The 12,440-nt window shown below is 38.4% G+C and overlaps 1 protein-coding gene across 1 annotated transcript in view; it reads left to right on the forward strand.

Annotated features, from left to right (window-relative positions):
• The window catches only part of GMCL1 (germ cell-less 1, spermatogenesis associated), a 31,776-nt gene extending 23,901 nt beyond the window's left edge, over nucleotides 1-7,875 (forward strand). The window contains exons 11-14 of the mRNA XM_074940001.1: nucleotides 1,053-1,128; nucleotides 2,683-2,828; nucleotides 3,068-3,155; nucleotides 4,594-7,875. Of these exons, the coding sequence (XP_074796102.1) occupies nucleotides 1,053-1,128; nucleotides 2,683-2,828; nucleotides 3,068-3,155; nucleotides 4,594-4,722 (439 nt within the window). The 3' untranslated portion in view covers nucleotides 4,723-7,875. The remainder of the gene's footprint in view (nucleotides 1-1,052; nucleotides 1,129-2,682; nucleotides 2,829-3,067; nucleotides 3,156-4,593) is intronic.
• Nucleotides 7,876-12,440: the final 4,565 nt, after the last annotated feature.

The following is a 12,440-nucleotide window of genomic DNA, read 5'->3' on the forward strand; positions in this document are numbered from 1 at the left end:
AGGGCCAATTCTATGGCCAATTTTGTAGACTTTTATTATGTTTATATCCCACTTAATTGTCCCAATTAACAATCTCTTTATAAAGTATTTAATCTCCTATGACTAGTGTTCTTTATAAAATCTAGAAAAAGGCCACAGATTACTTAGTTGATATTTTCAGTGCTGTAGCTACAAGCGTGTGTTTATAATGGCAAGAAATGCAGTAAGTGGCCTGTTACTATTTTGATTGCTGTTTCAGACCGCTTTTGAATTTTTAAGAGTAATTTAGCATGCTTAGGTGCTCTTGATTACACTGCTTTTCTGCGAAGTCCCATAGTCAGATGGCAACAGTAATTTATACGACCTGTTAGTTTGGAGGGTCCAATTATTATTCTGGTAGATGATCTGTATGTATGTAGTCCTTCTGAATTGCAGGTAAATACTGTCCGAGTGTGTCTACATTACAAAAATAACAAAATCAGAGAACCCATTTGCATCCCATTTGTCCCACCTGTCCTCCTTACAGTACAGGTAAAACGTTGTGTGAATAGATCATGTCATTTAGCCCCGTTAGGCAGCAACATGGTTAGACTCCCATCGATGCTACAAACTTCAGCTGAATTGTAACAGGGTTCCTTGATCTGAATGTGCCCTCAGGGCACTTACCTTGTTTTATGAATCTATGTATGTTACTAAAAACATTCAATATTTGAGGCAGGAGCTTTCAATGTCTTATTTTTCATTTGGCTGGAGAAATGCAAGAAACTGTTATTTTTTTAAATTGGGTGGTTTTCAGTCAGGTTTTGTCTCACTGACATGTATTGGCTCAATTCAGAAGCAGAACTGAGCTAGGAGCCAGAGCCAGACAAAAAACTGAACTGGAAGGCTTATATTTAGTAAAAGCATATCCGATCAAAATACAATAAGAATCTGACTTGTTTTCTGATTTAGGAGCTGACTTATGCTGAAATTCCACAGAGCATTTTCTTGCTGCTGCTATGATCTTTCTTTCCTACAAGTAAACAATAAATTGTCGAATCATTCTCAAAATGGTCTACTTCATACGTTCATAGGCCTCAAGAAATTAATAAAGAAGAACTTGAAGGAAACAGCATGAGGTGTGGTAGGAAGCTTGCAAAGGATGGTGATGTATGTATAAACTATATCTTAATTTGTCCAAAACTAAGCTATCTCGAAAGTGTTACATATTTTCAGAAACTTTGTCTTCAGTGGCTTTTTTCAGAAACTGCACCAAAAAGGAAGATTTTAATGGAAATGATATTTTCACAAATAAACAAAGCTCCTTCTTATTGAAATGCTTGTCAGCTTTCCTAGTTTCTAGCAAAATACTACTAAAGTCATCATGATAGTACTATAAAACAAAGTCTGAATGTGTAGCGGGTTTTTTTTGGGGGGGGGGGGGAATGAAGGTATTGTTTGAAACTCCTGAGATGCTTAATTATGACTTTTGCAAAGTAATAGAAATCATTAATTTTTTTAAAATACAATTTTAAATATAGTATGCATAACATCTGTAAAATATTAGTTCTACTCTGAAAAGTGGTGCTGTTCTGGAGAACCCACACACCTGCAAAGATGTATGTAATTTCTTCTTTTACAGAATTGTTTGTTTAATTCTGATTATTTACACCTGAGCAAAGCTTTTGAAGAGATTGAGGCAGCCCAGGTGCGCCTGAGAGGATCGTTTGAAGATAGGTGTCTGGCCTAATTTGGCTTCAGAAAACTTCATTGGTGACGGGGCGTGACAAGGAAATAACTTCGCTTGCCTCTCAGGTCGCAGATTGAGTTTTCAGGACTGGCAGTTGGACAAAGATATATTTACTTCCATAAACTGAGCATGTTATGCAAATCACTGACATTAAACGTGGAACCCCACAGTGCCAATTTTGGTCACCTTCTGCAATAGTACTCATTAATGCTCAAGATTACATCACAATTTGGTAGTAAACATCTAAAGATTAGTTCTTAATACAGGAATATCGTGTTTATATCCTTATATAGCAGGCCTTATGGAAGAGCATTAGAAAGGTGAAGGACGTGTTTCCCAACTGCACGCTAAAATCATTTAACCGAAGGATCTGTTGTTTGAAGTAATCACTTCATGCGTATATTTAACCCATGGTCCAGAGGGCTCTGGAGTTATGTTGCCTAGAGATCCTCTGGCAATTGGTGCATTATAAAATCTTTTATGGACAGATGGTTTTAAATTGAAACCTGATTGTGTATAATTCCATGGCTCTGTGTAAGGGTTAGGTGGCTGCTACAGCTTGTGGCCTAACCAAATTCCAATGTAGGCAATTGCGTAACTATCCTGTCTAAACACCTCTTCTGTTTCAATTGGCAGTGCTCCTATGAGGTGTACAGAAACTGGTCTGTAGGTTTGTTATGTGAAGTAAGATAGGTGTGTCGCACCCCAGAAGTGGCTGCATTTCAGTGGCAGGTGAAGTAATCCCTGATTCTTCAATCACATCTGTCTGAGCGGACACTTGCGCCCATGCAGAGTTCACTGTTTCAGTAGGACTTCATGCAGTCGTTGGGATATGTGGATCAGATGCAGATTTTGGGCCTTTGTATGTAAGGCTATGAAGTGCTTTGGGATCCTTCAGAGTGAAATGTGCTATATTTTTACTCGTATAGCCCATTGAAATAAAATAGGTCTTACATGTTTTCTCTGTTCTTTAGTACTGCTGGCGATGGACTGGATTCAACTTTGGCTTTGATCTGCTTGTCACGTATACAAATCGCTACATCATTTTCAAACGAAACACACTGAATCAGCCATGCAGTGGATCGGTCAGTCTGCAACCACGGAGAAACATTGCGTTCAGGTGAAGAATGGCTAACCATTCATTTCACTGAAAAATATGTTTAAAGCCAGTATTTCAACTGATTTCGTACTGGAATTGGTTCATTAACAGATGACAACTTCATTGGCACAAAATATGCTTTATGACAATGTGTGCTCCTGTCTGCCTGTGAGAAGCTGGCTTCTTCCTTTAGCCTCAGGAAAAAAAAAAAGGTTACAGGAGGCTAAATCAAGTAATTTAACTTTCATTATACCCCATAGGCTACGTCTAGCCTCTTTTGATAACAGTGGAAAACTTATTTGCAGTAGAACCACAGGATATCAGATCCTGACCCTTGAGAAAGATCAGGTATGTTTGTGTGTATTTTTTTAAAATCTAGTAATAGTCTAAATCATCAAGAACATTGAGAAAATCATCAGTGACCTTTAAAAAAAAATTCAATTACATTTTGTAGTTGCAGACATGAAATTTTAAAATGCTTCTGCCACACATAATGGAAGTTAATATTTCTAGTTTAAATGGGAGAACTAAATCAGAATATTTAGTTGGATTTCGTTCGTGGCTGTAATGAAATTCTCAGGGTGCTGCTGAAGATATACACCATTTATCTTAATGTCTTTAAGAATGATTGTTAACCAGAATTCTAACACTTGAGAAATTAACCAGGTTTGATTTAACAAGCTAGTGAGAGGGAACCTTTTCATAGCTAGCCACAAATAACATTAGGCTGTTAACAAAATTTGTAGATATAATTGGCGCAGTTTTTCCAATTTTAGTAGCAAGTAGCTTAATATTAAAATCTATGCAGATCTTGTGTTTTTAATCATTACAGTATATTACTGAGTATTGAAAATAAATGTCTGTTAGCACCTACCTGTGTAAAGGACAAACTCAGGACTAATTTGAAATCTTGCTGTTAGGAATAAGTTGCAGAGTTTGGCACATGACTGTCATGTGGACCCTGGTTGGAATTCATTGTCTTGTAACCTTGTTGCTAAGGTTTGTTTTCTTTTAAAGATAACGCATAGATCTCCACTTTTGGGTCAATAGTCTAGGCAAGGGAGCATGTTTTCATATACAATGTCTTACTATTGGTTCCCTTATTTCCTGATTATGGCAATGTCTGTGTGGCACATGCACACAGGTATCGTTTCCTTGTAAATTTCAAATATTCCTATCGGATAAATTTCCAGATTTAGCGGGTCCAGATTCATTCTGAGGGTGACCGCCAAAAATGTTTTGGCTAGTTCCACTACCAAGAAATTTTAGCCCCTCCTAGATATAATAACCTAGATTATCCAGTCTGCTGAAACCTCTAAATGGTAGGTGATTGCCCGGGGAGACTCTCTGATGGTAGAGATGGTTTGGCCACTGCCTGCACTGGCTGATCCTTGTCGCTGATTTAAGGGGATTGAGGGAGTGAGATAGGGAGAGGCTTGGCAAGGTAGAGAATGTCTTGGCAAAGTTGAGGTATGATAAATTTTCGGGTGGCTAGTCATGTGTAGTGAAGGAGAGGGAATGAATTATATAACCTTGGATTCATTATTGATTTTTTTTTTCTTCATACCCAGTGCTATGAATTTATAAAATGTTTTAAGTTCTGTGATGTTTTCCATCTTCTTTTTTTGGAGGTAACATACAATTAAATGGAATCTCTAGTCGTTTGCTGTTTCACTCGAATCTGTTCTAGCACTTCTAAATTATGTACCACACTTTATTTTTGTTCAGCAGTATGAATTATTGTTCTAAACTTCTTTAAAAATGTTCCTTCATGTTTACTTTACAGGAACAAGTAGTAATGAACTTGGACAGCAGACTTCTGATCTTCCCTCTGTATATCTGCTGTAACTTCCTATATACATCACCAGAGAAGAGAACTGAGAGTGACGGGCTGCTAGATAACCCAGAAAACTGAGAGACCTGTTTAGTGGAACACAATAGCACTTTTATAACTGTATGCCTGCTTTAAGTTAATGCCCTGCTTACACACAGAGCTATGAGAAATAAACAAAGGCCTTATACTGTAGCAGATAAATATATACAGCTACTTTTTTATCCTCAGTATATTCCTATGCATATCTGAAAAAAAGATCTGAAACCACATAGGCTAAAACTAGTTATACCATACATTTTTTCACTTGTATTTTCTGTTCTACATTAGCAGAGAACAGCCATTCCAAGTTTGTATGAAATCTGTTACAGGTTTGTTTGTTTCTGGTTTTTTGTTGTTGTTGTGGGGGGGCGGTGGGGCAAAATCTGAGCCTAACTGATAAAAGTGAATCTGTGTGAATGAAATGTTACTAACCTCTTTGTAAAATTCCTGATTACTTGTTAGATTTGGGTAAAAAAAGCCTTTCCATTGCTAACCACTGGGTTGCGCTCTTTTTGTAACAGAACTGTAAATAGCAAGCTCCAAATTCCACTGACTCCAGTGGCCCTTACATCAGGGCTACGTTTTCCTTTTATTTTCCTTATAGTTATTTAACTGTTGTACAGTTTTTCTGACCCATTTTAGTTTTTAAGGCTTCCACATGTCATATGTATATTTTGTTTTTCTTGGTCTTAGGCCATTTTTTTAAACTTTGTGGAAAATATTTTTTATCTTCTGTTCCTCATTTTTTAGTAACAGTAAGAGAGACAAGTCTGAAATTTTCAGACAAGTTCATTCGGAAATGCATTTTTTTGATGTACCGAGAAGTCTACAAAGGTGTATTGTCCACCCCTTATGAGTCTTTCTGTTGACATAACCACAATTTTCAGCAAGGGTTCAGTTGACTCCTAACATATTTGTGTATACCAAATATCAGGGTTTTTTTAAACTTTTTGGCTTTCTGTAACATCTTGTTTTAACTTTTCATTGGGAATTTGTATCCCACTTAAGCTCAGGAACTTGTGACCTTTGAGTGCCTTTTGAGTTATACATGCTAACACAAACTTCACATCGGTTAAGCCAGGTCACAGGATCCAGAATAGGAGCTGAGAGCAAGGGATTCATTTCCAAGTTGGTGTTTAAGTGATCCAAATCAAGGACAAGATGCACACTGTTAGTTTTGTACGTATTGGTTTGTTTTTTATGTTTGTCTATTGATACCTTGAATTCCTACTTACAGATTTATGGAGACAAAGCAAGAACTTTGCCTCCTTAGGAACCCTATTTTTTTAATGTTAATATTGTCAGAAAAGGATTGAACCTTTGTACACGGTAACAAGGATACAAATACAAGTTTAGCAAAATGACAACAGTGACAACTTGTGAATAAATCGTTGAAAGTGGATTTAATAGTGCAGTGCTCATTAATCTTTCTTTTCTGCCAGAAATATATTCTGAGTCACCCTGAAAATGTTGGCTATTAGCTATATGACGATGTCAAAAGTATTTTTGGACAATACCAGAGAGGAAATCAGTCAGGACTTTATCCTGCTGGAGCCTGAAGAAAAAAAGTCAAGCTTGGTGCTTAGTTGGGAACCTAATTCCTGTTTAGGCACCTAAATAAGTGGCTAGATTTTTCAAATAGTTGAGAACCCTCAACTCCCATGAATTTCTGTGGGAATTGTGAATGTTCAGTATCTTGGGGTGGGGGTGGGGGAATCACATCACTTATTTGTGTCTGACTTTAAAAGGCTTCTTTGTTTGAAAATCTAGGCCTGATTGGTAGGTGTCCTTTCCAACATTGTGGCACCTTAGAGACTAACACATTTATTTGAGCATAAGCTTTCGTGGGCTACAGCCCACTTCATCAGATGCATAGAATGGAGCATATAGTAAGAAGATATATATATATATATATATATATATATATATATATATATATACACACACACACACACATACATACAGAGAACATGAAAAGGTGGAAGTTGCCATACCAACTCGAAGAGGCTAATTCATTAAGATCAGCTATTATCAGCAGGAGAAAAAAAAAAAACTTTTGTAGTGATGATCAAGATGGCCCATTTCAAGTTGACAAGGTGTGAGGATACTTTACACAAATTGAATCTATTTCCCCATGTTATGACCCAGCCACAAATTGAATCTCTTTCCCCATGTTAAGTATCCTCACACGTATATATCTTCTCACTATATGTTCCATTCTATCTGTTCTTTTTGCAGATACAGACTAATACGGCTGCTACTCTGAAACCTTTCCAACATTGATTTATGTTCCAACTGTTTATGTTGTACTTTGATTTTGTTCTTGAGCCTCTGTGGGCCTTTCAAACCACAGCAGCTACAATAATTTTTACATCCATCATTTTTTCTTACATGCCTTCTTGAGAGAGAGAAATTAGCTGTATTTATTAGAACTGTGTGTTCAAAGTAATTGTGTGTAGTCTGAAGAAGGGAACATGAATTAACCACTTAATGATATCTGGAAAATGTCTAATACCTTGTGGTTACTTCCTGAAACTAATAAATAGCAGGAGGAGGTAAAGAATAAGATGAATCTTCTGAACATTAAATGCTTTTACTTATAATTGCTTTTATAGTAAAAGCATAGTAAAGGATTAGCTTCTATTAGCAATAATTGAAGAAACTCCTGTAAGAAACTCTTGGGAAGGGAAGGAGAAGACATGAAGTGCCAAAACCTATTATCTCTATTTTAATGTTTGGGAATTAGCGCTCATTTACAAGAGGGCACAGCAACATATACTTTGAATATTACCACTGCAAGTAGGGAAAAGAAAATAAGTTTGAGTCCAAACATAAAAGTGAAAGAAATCACGTTACATACTGCCCTAATTTTTTTTTTAAGTATTCTTGTTGTGAAAACTTGAAAAAATGAGGGAACTGTAAGAAGAAAAGAGAAAACTAAGAACTGAAGCTTGAATTCCAGTCACAGGTAGTTATTTCAAACAGCCTACATTTTACTGAATGTGATGAAAATTAGTGTAAGGCCAACATTGCAAAACAGAGCAAGAAAGTAAGGAGGGATGCTTGTATGCAAGAAGCAACAGAAATCCTTTTCCTGAAGCCTGAGGATTTGGTGATGCTATGTCGCTGGTATAACAGTAGTTGTTATACAGACACCTAATCTTTTTATGAACCTTACTAAATTATGACTGTATAATGCCATGCTGCAGTGATATTACTGAAGATATTCCCTGTATACCCTACATTTCTTACCAGTTTTAAATATATTGTCTTTCAACTCAGAGTTTCTCTTTGTTCTTGCTCAAATTGGGAAGAATTTCCTATTATTAATCTCTTTTCTCCAATTTAACCAAGAATTCAGTGGGATTGTAATAAGAAACAGCTTCATAAATACAAAAGTGATCTGCACCATGTATTTAAATTTCAAAGTCAGACCTTTAGCAATACTCCTATAAACGTTGCTTCTATGAATCTGACACTCCATAGACCTAATTACAACTAATTTTGGTATTCAAATGCAGTACCCAAAGTACTTGGCAGCATCTTCCAGTCCTAGCTAAATATTACACTTTTAAGGTGAATTATTCTGTCTGATTAGCTAATGTCTTGGGCTTTGACTTTTTATTAATGTCCACTACTTACAAAGTCAAACATGCAAAGAAAGTGACCCTCACCCAAGCCGTGGATTCATTTTTTGTTTTGTGCTAAAATGGAGTGTTATCCTTCAATGCTAGGTAGAAGGCTGTCAGGAGCTGAAGTTTAATGAAAACAGAGAATATCTTCCGTAGGGATGCTGAGGATTAATATTTGTGAAGCACTTTGTAGATAAATGCTAAGTATTACCAGATAATTACTTGTTTGCAGGAGTGAGCCTAATTCAGTTAAATGTAACCTCCAAGAAATGAAACTTCAAGTCTTTTATGAAAGGCAATAAAATATATTTTAAAAACTCAGTGTTTATTGTGGCGGTAGGTAACTATTCCCCCATTGAAAAAAGGAAAATCTGACACTATTAATCTTAATACATAAATATATTCCTGTAAATGAAAAGCAGATTTTTTTTTAGTGGTACAGCTAGTTCAACATCTCTAGCTTTACAAGTTACTAAGCAATTAATGTTCTCATTAGTTACAGTAATAAATATCTGTGGTGGAAAATATTCTTGAATATAGAATCAGGAATATTTAACAAGAGGACACAAAACTGAGAGCATAAGAACCCTTAGGGCGCTTGTGTACATGTTGCGTAGCGCCTGTCTATGTGAAACAAAGGGGACTAAGTGTACTGTGAGGTATTACTTTATGTGGGGAAGGGGAGCACAGTCTGGCCCTTAGTTGATGGACAGCCTTTTAGTCTCAATTCCTGACCCTGTCCGTTTAAAGTATTTCTCAAATACTGATGTTCTGAATGTTCAATGCTTAAAGGCATGACAAAGTCAAGCTGGACAGCGGTAAGAGAGTGGCCCTGCTGGGTTCTGGGAAGTGGGCAGAGTAGCCTGAGGGGAGGAGCTATTGCGCCCCAGACTCATAAATATGGGGGATGACAGAAGAAAAAACAAGTGCAGGTGTGAGGGTCAAAGGGTCAAAAGTAGGAAGGCAGGTATGTTAGCCCTAGAGTGATAAAGGTATTTTTTCCTACAAGCTGAGAAGGGGTTACCTCAGGTCAATTAGGGACACCTGAGTCCAGTTAAGGGTTGCCTGAGACCTTTTAAAACTCCTTTTGTGTGTGTGTGGGGAGGGGGGGGGGAAGAAGGAGAGAGACAAGCGGCTGCCAGGCTTCTCCCGGGTGAGAGGCTGCTCTTCGCTCCACACGGGAAACAACTGGAACTGAGTGCCTGCTTAGGGGACACCCGGGGCCAACAACAGGATGACGTCCCCTCAGCGAGGGGGCAGGGAAAGGTATCCCCCCCCTGGTTTTGTGTTTGTAGATTTGTTTCTTTTGGTTGGTGGAGGAGCAACCCTCGGGCCTGCCCCAGGCCTACCTTGAAAATATGGATAAGTAAACACAGAGGAGGGGAAGACAAACAGTCCGGAGTGGGGCTGATTTACCTCAGGCCACCACCAGAGGGGGAAGTGCTAAGTCTGCAGAGGCAGAGGAGATGCCTTGCCACGGCGGGCACTAAACTCCTCTAGCCACGTTGAAGCGTTACTGAGGGCACCGTGTTTTCAACTGTGGGGGCAGGAATGGTTGTTTGCTGTACACTTGTATAGTGCCTAGCACAACAGCATCTCCACTTCTAGGTGCTATTCTGCAATATAAATGTTAAATCATCATAGGGGGTGAGGTTTTCAGTATTGAGCGAGACAGATTCCATGGATGCCGAATGTAATTGCTTAAGTTACACACTGATTATAGAATCCTAGGACTGGAAGGGACCATGAGAGGTGGTCTAGTCCAGCCCCCTGCACTCATGGCAGGACTAAGTATGATCTAGACCATGCCTGATAGGCGTTTGTCTAAACTGCTCTTAAAAATCTCCAGTGACGGAAATTCCACAAAAAGAAAAGGAGTACTTGTGGCATCCGATGAAGTGAGCTGTAGCTCACAAAAGCTGATGCTCAAATAGATTTGTTAGTCTCTAAGGTGCCACAAGTCCTCCTTTTCTTTTTGCGGATACAGACTAACACGGCTGTTACTCTGAAACCAGAGATTCCACAGCCTCCCTAGGCAATTTATTCCAGGGCTTAATCACCCTGACAGGAAATTTTTGCTAATGTCCAACCTAAACTTCCCTTGCTGCAATTTAAGCCCCTTGCTTCTAATGTCCTATCCTCAGAGGCGAAAGAGAACAATTTTTCTTCTTCCTCCTTGTAACAACCTTTTATGTACTTTTATTTGCTCCATTATCTTTCCAGGTACTGAAGTTAAGATGACTGGACTGTCATTCCCCGGGTTGTCCTTATTTCCCTTTTTATAGATGGGCACTATATTTGCCCTTTCCAGTCCTCTGGAATCTCACCCGTCTTCCATGACTTTTCAAAGATAATCGCTAATGGCTCAGATATCTCCTCAGTGAGCTCCCTGAGTATTCTAGGATGCATTTCATCAGGCCCTGGTGACTTGAAAACATCTAACTTGTCTAAGTAATTTTTAATTTTTTCTTTCCCTATGTTAGCCTCTGATCTTATTTCATTTTCACTGGCATTCGTTAAGTTAGATGTCCAATTGCTACTGAACTTGTTGGTGAAAACTGAAACAAAAAAGTCATTTAGCACTTCTGCCATTTCCACATTTTCTATTACTGTTTCCCCCACCTCACTTGAGTAATGGGCCTACCCTGTCCTTGGTCTTCCCCTTGCTTCTACTGTATTTGTAGAATGTTTTCTTGTTACCCTTTATGTCTCTAGCTAATTTACTCTGGTTTTGTGCCTTGGCCTTTCTAATTTTTTTCCCCACATGTTTGTGGTGTTTGTTTATAGTTATCCTTTGTAATTTGACCGAGTTTCCACTTTCTGTAGGACCCTTTTTTTGAGTTGCAGATCACTGAAGATCTTCTGATGATGCGTAGATTTGCTTCACACTAGTCTCTGTGTTCTGCGTTAGACGCTTGTGTGCCAATTGATTTCACCATTCTTCCATTATTTCCTTTATCATGTCAGGCAATTACCAAAACTGCGTGTTGCTTCCTCAGTCTGTGGGGTTCTCCCTATCAATGCAGCTATTGAGAGAGTCACTTTCCAAAAGGCTTTTCCATCCAGTTAAGCTCTTTCAGTTGCAATCGTAGCATAACAATGTCGTCTGGGAGCTACTGTTATTTCACACAGTAGTCAGCTGGTGTTTTCAGGAAAATGATCATTTTAAGTAGGCGTTTGTAAACAGCAAAGACTAGAGCTGGTCAGAATTTTGGTGAACAACGGATTCTTAAAAACCAGCACAAAAAAACCCTTTAACCAGCTTCCCTGAGTCAGGCTAGTTTGGTCATTCCAAAATAAGCACGATCTGAGCATTTTTTTTTTACTAAACTTCACTGACAAATGTGATCCCTACCTCCCACTCAGAAGGCTCTTGGAGGAGAGCCAAGAAGATGACCACCTTTGTAAAATTAGTTGTAGGCTGCGCCTTCTGCTGCGCCAGTCATTCCGCACAGCATCACAGTGATTCTCGCAACAAGTGTATTGACGTACGATGTGAAATAATACTTTACAGGTAACAGTTAAAGCTGATTATTCTGAAATTTGCTTGTTGACGTATATTGAGAGCGCAACTTTCAGGGATATTTATAAAGTACCGATAGGTCTTGCATAAGAACCACTTGATGCAAGTATTAAAGCTTGTCCCTTCTGTGTCTAGTATTGAACTGGAAGGTTCATGATTACCATAATTAGCGGTGAAAGGTTTGCTGTGTTAATAATACAAACATTAATTGGATGGTAGTGAGCGGTATACCAACAAGTTGAGCTCCTGGTTTATAATTACCTGTATGGGAAGAAGACTTGTGGTCAGAAGGCTCTTTAATTTAGCAGGAAAGGCATAATGAGATCCAGTAGCTGGAAGCATAGCTAGACAAATTCAGACTAAAGAGGAGATGCTGATTATGAGCAGTGAGGGTAATTAATAATTGGAACAACTTATCTAGGGATGTGGTAGATTCTCAGCCACTTGGAGTCTTTAAATCAAGACCGAATGTCTTTTTTGTCACTGAGCCAGAAGTTAATGCAGGAAAAACTTGGTTAAATTCTATGGCCCATGCTTTGCAGGAGGTCAGACTAGATGTTCATAATGGTCCCTTCTGGCTTTAAAATCTGTGCCAAATTGATCCA

This window comes from Natator depressus, chromosome 26 (genome assembly GCF_965152275.1).
Source record: "Natator depressus isolate rNatDep1 chromosome 26, rNatDep2.hap1, whole genome shotgun sequence".
Lineage (NCBI taxonomy): Eukaryota > Metazoa > Chordata > Testudines > Cheloniidae > Natator > Natator depressus.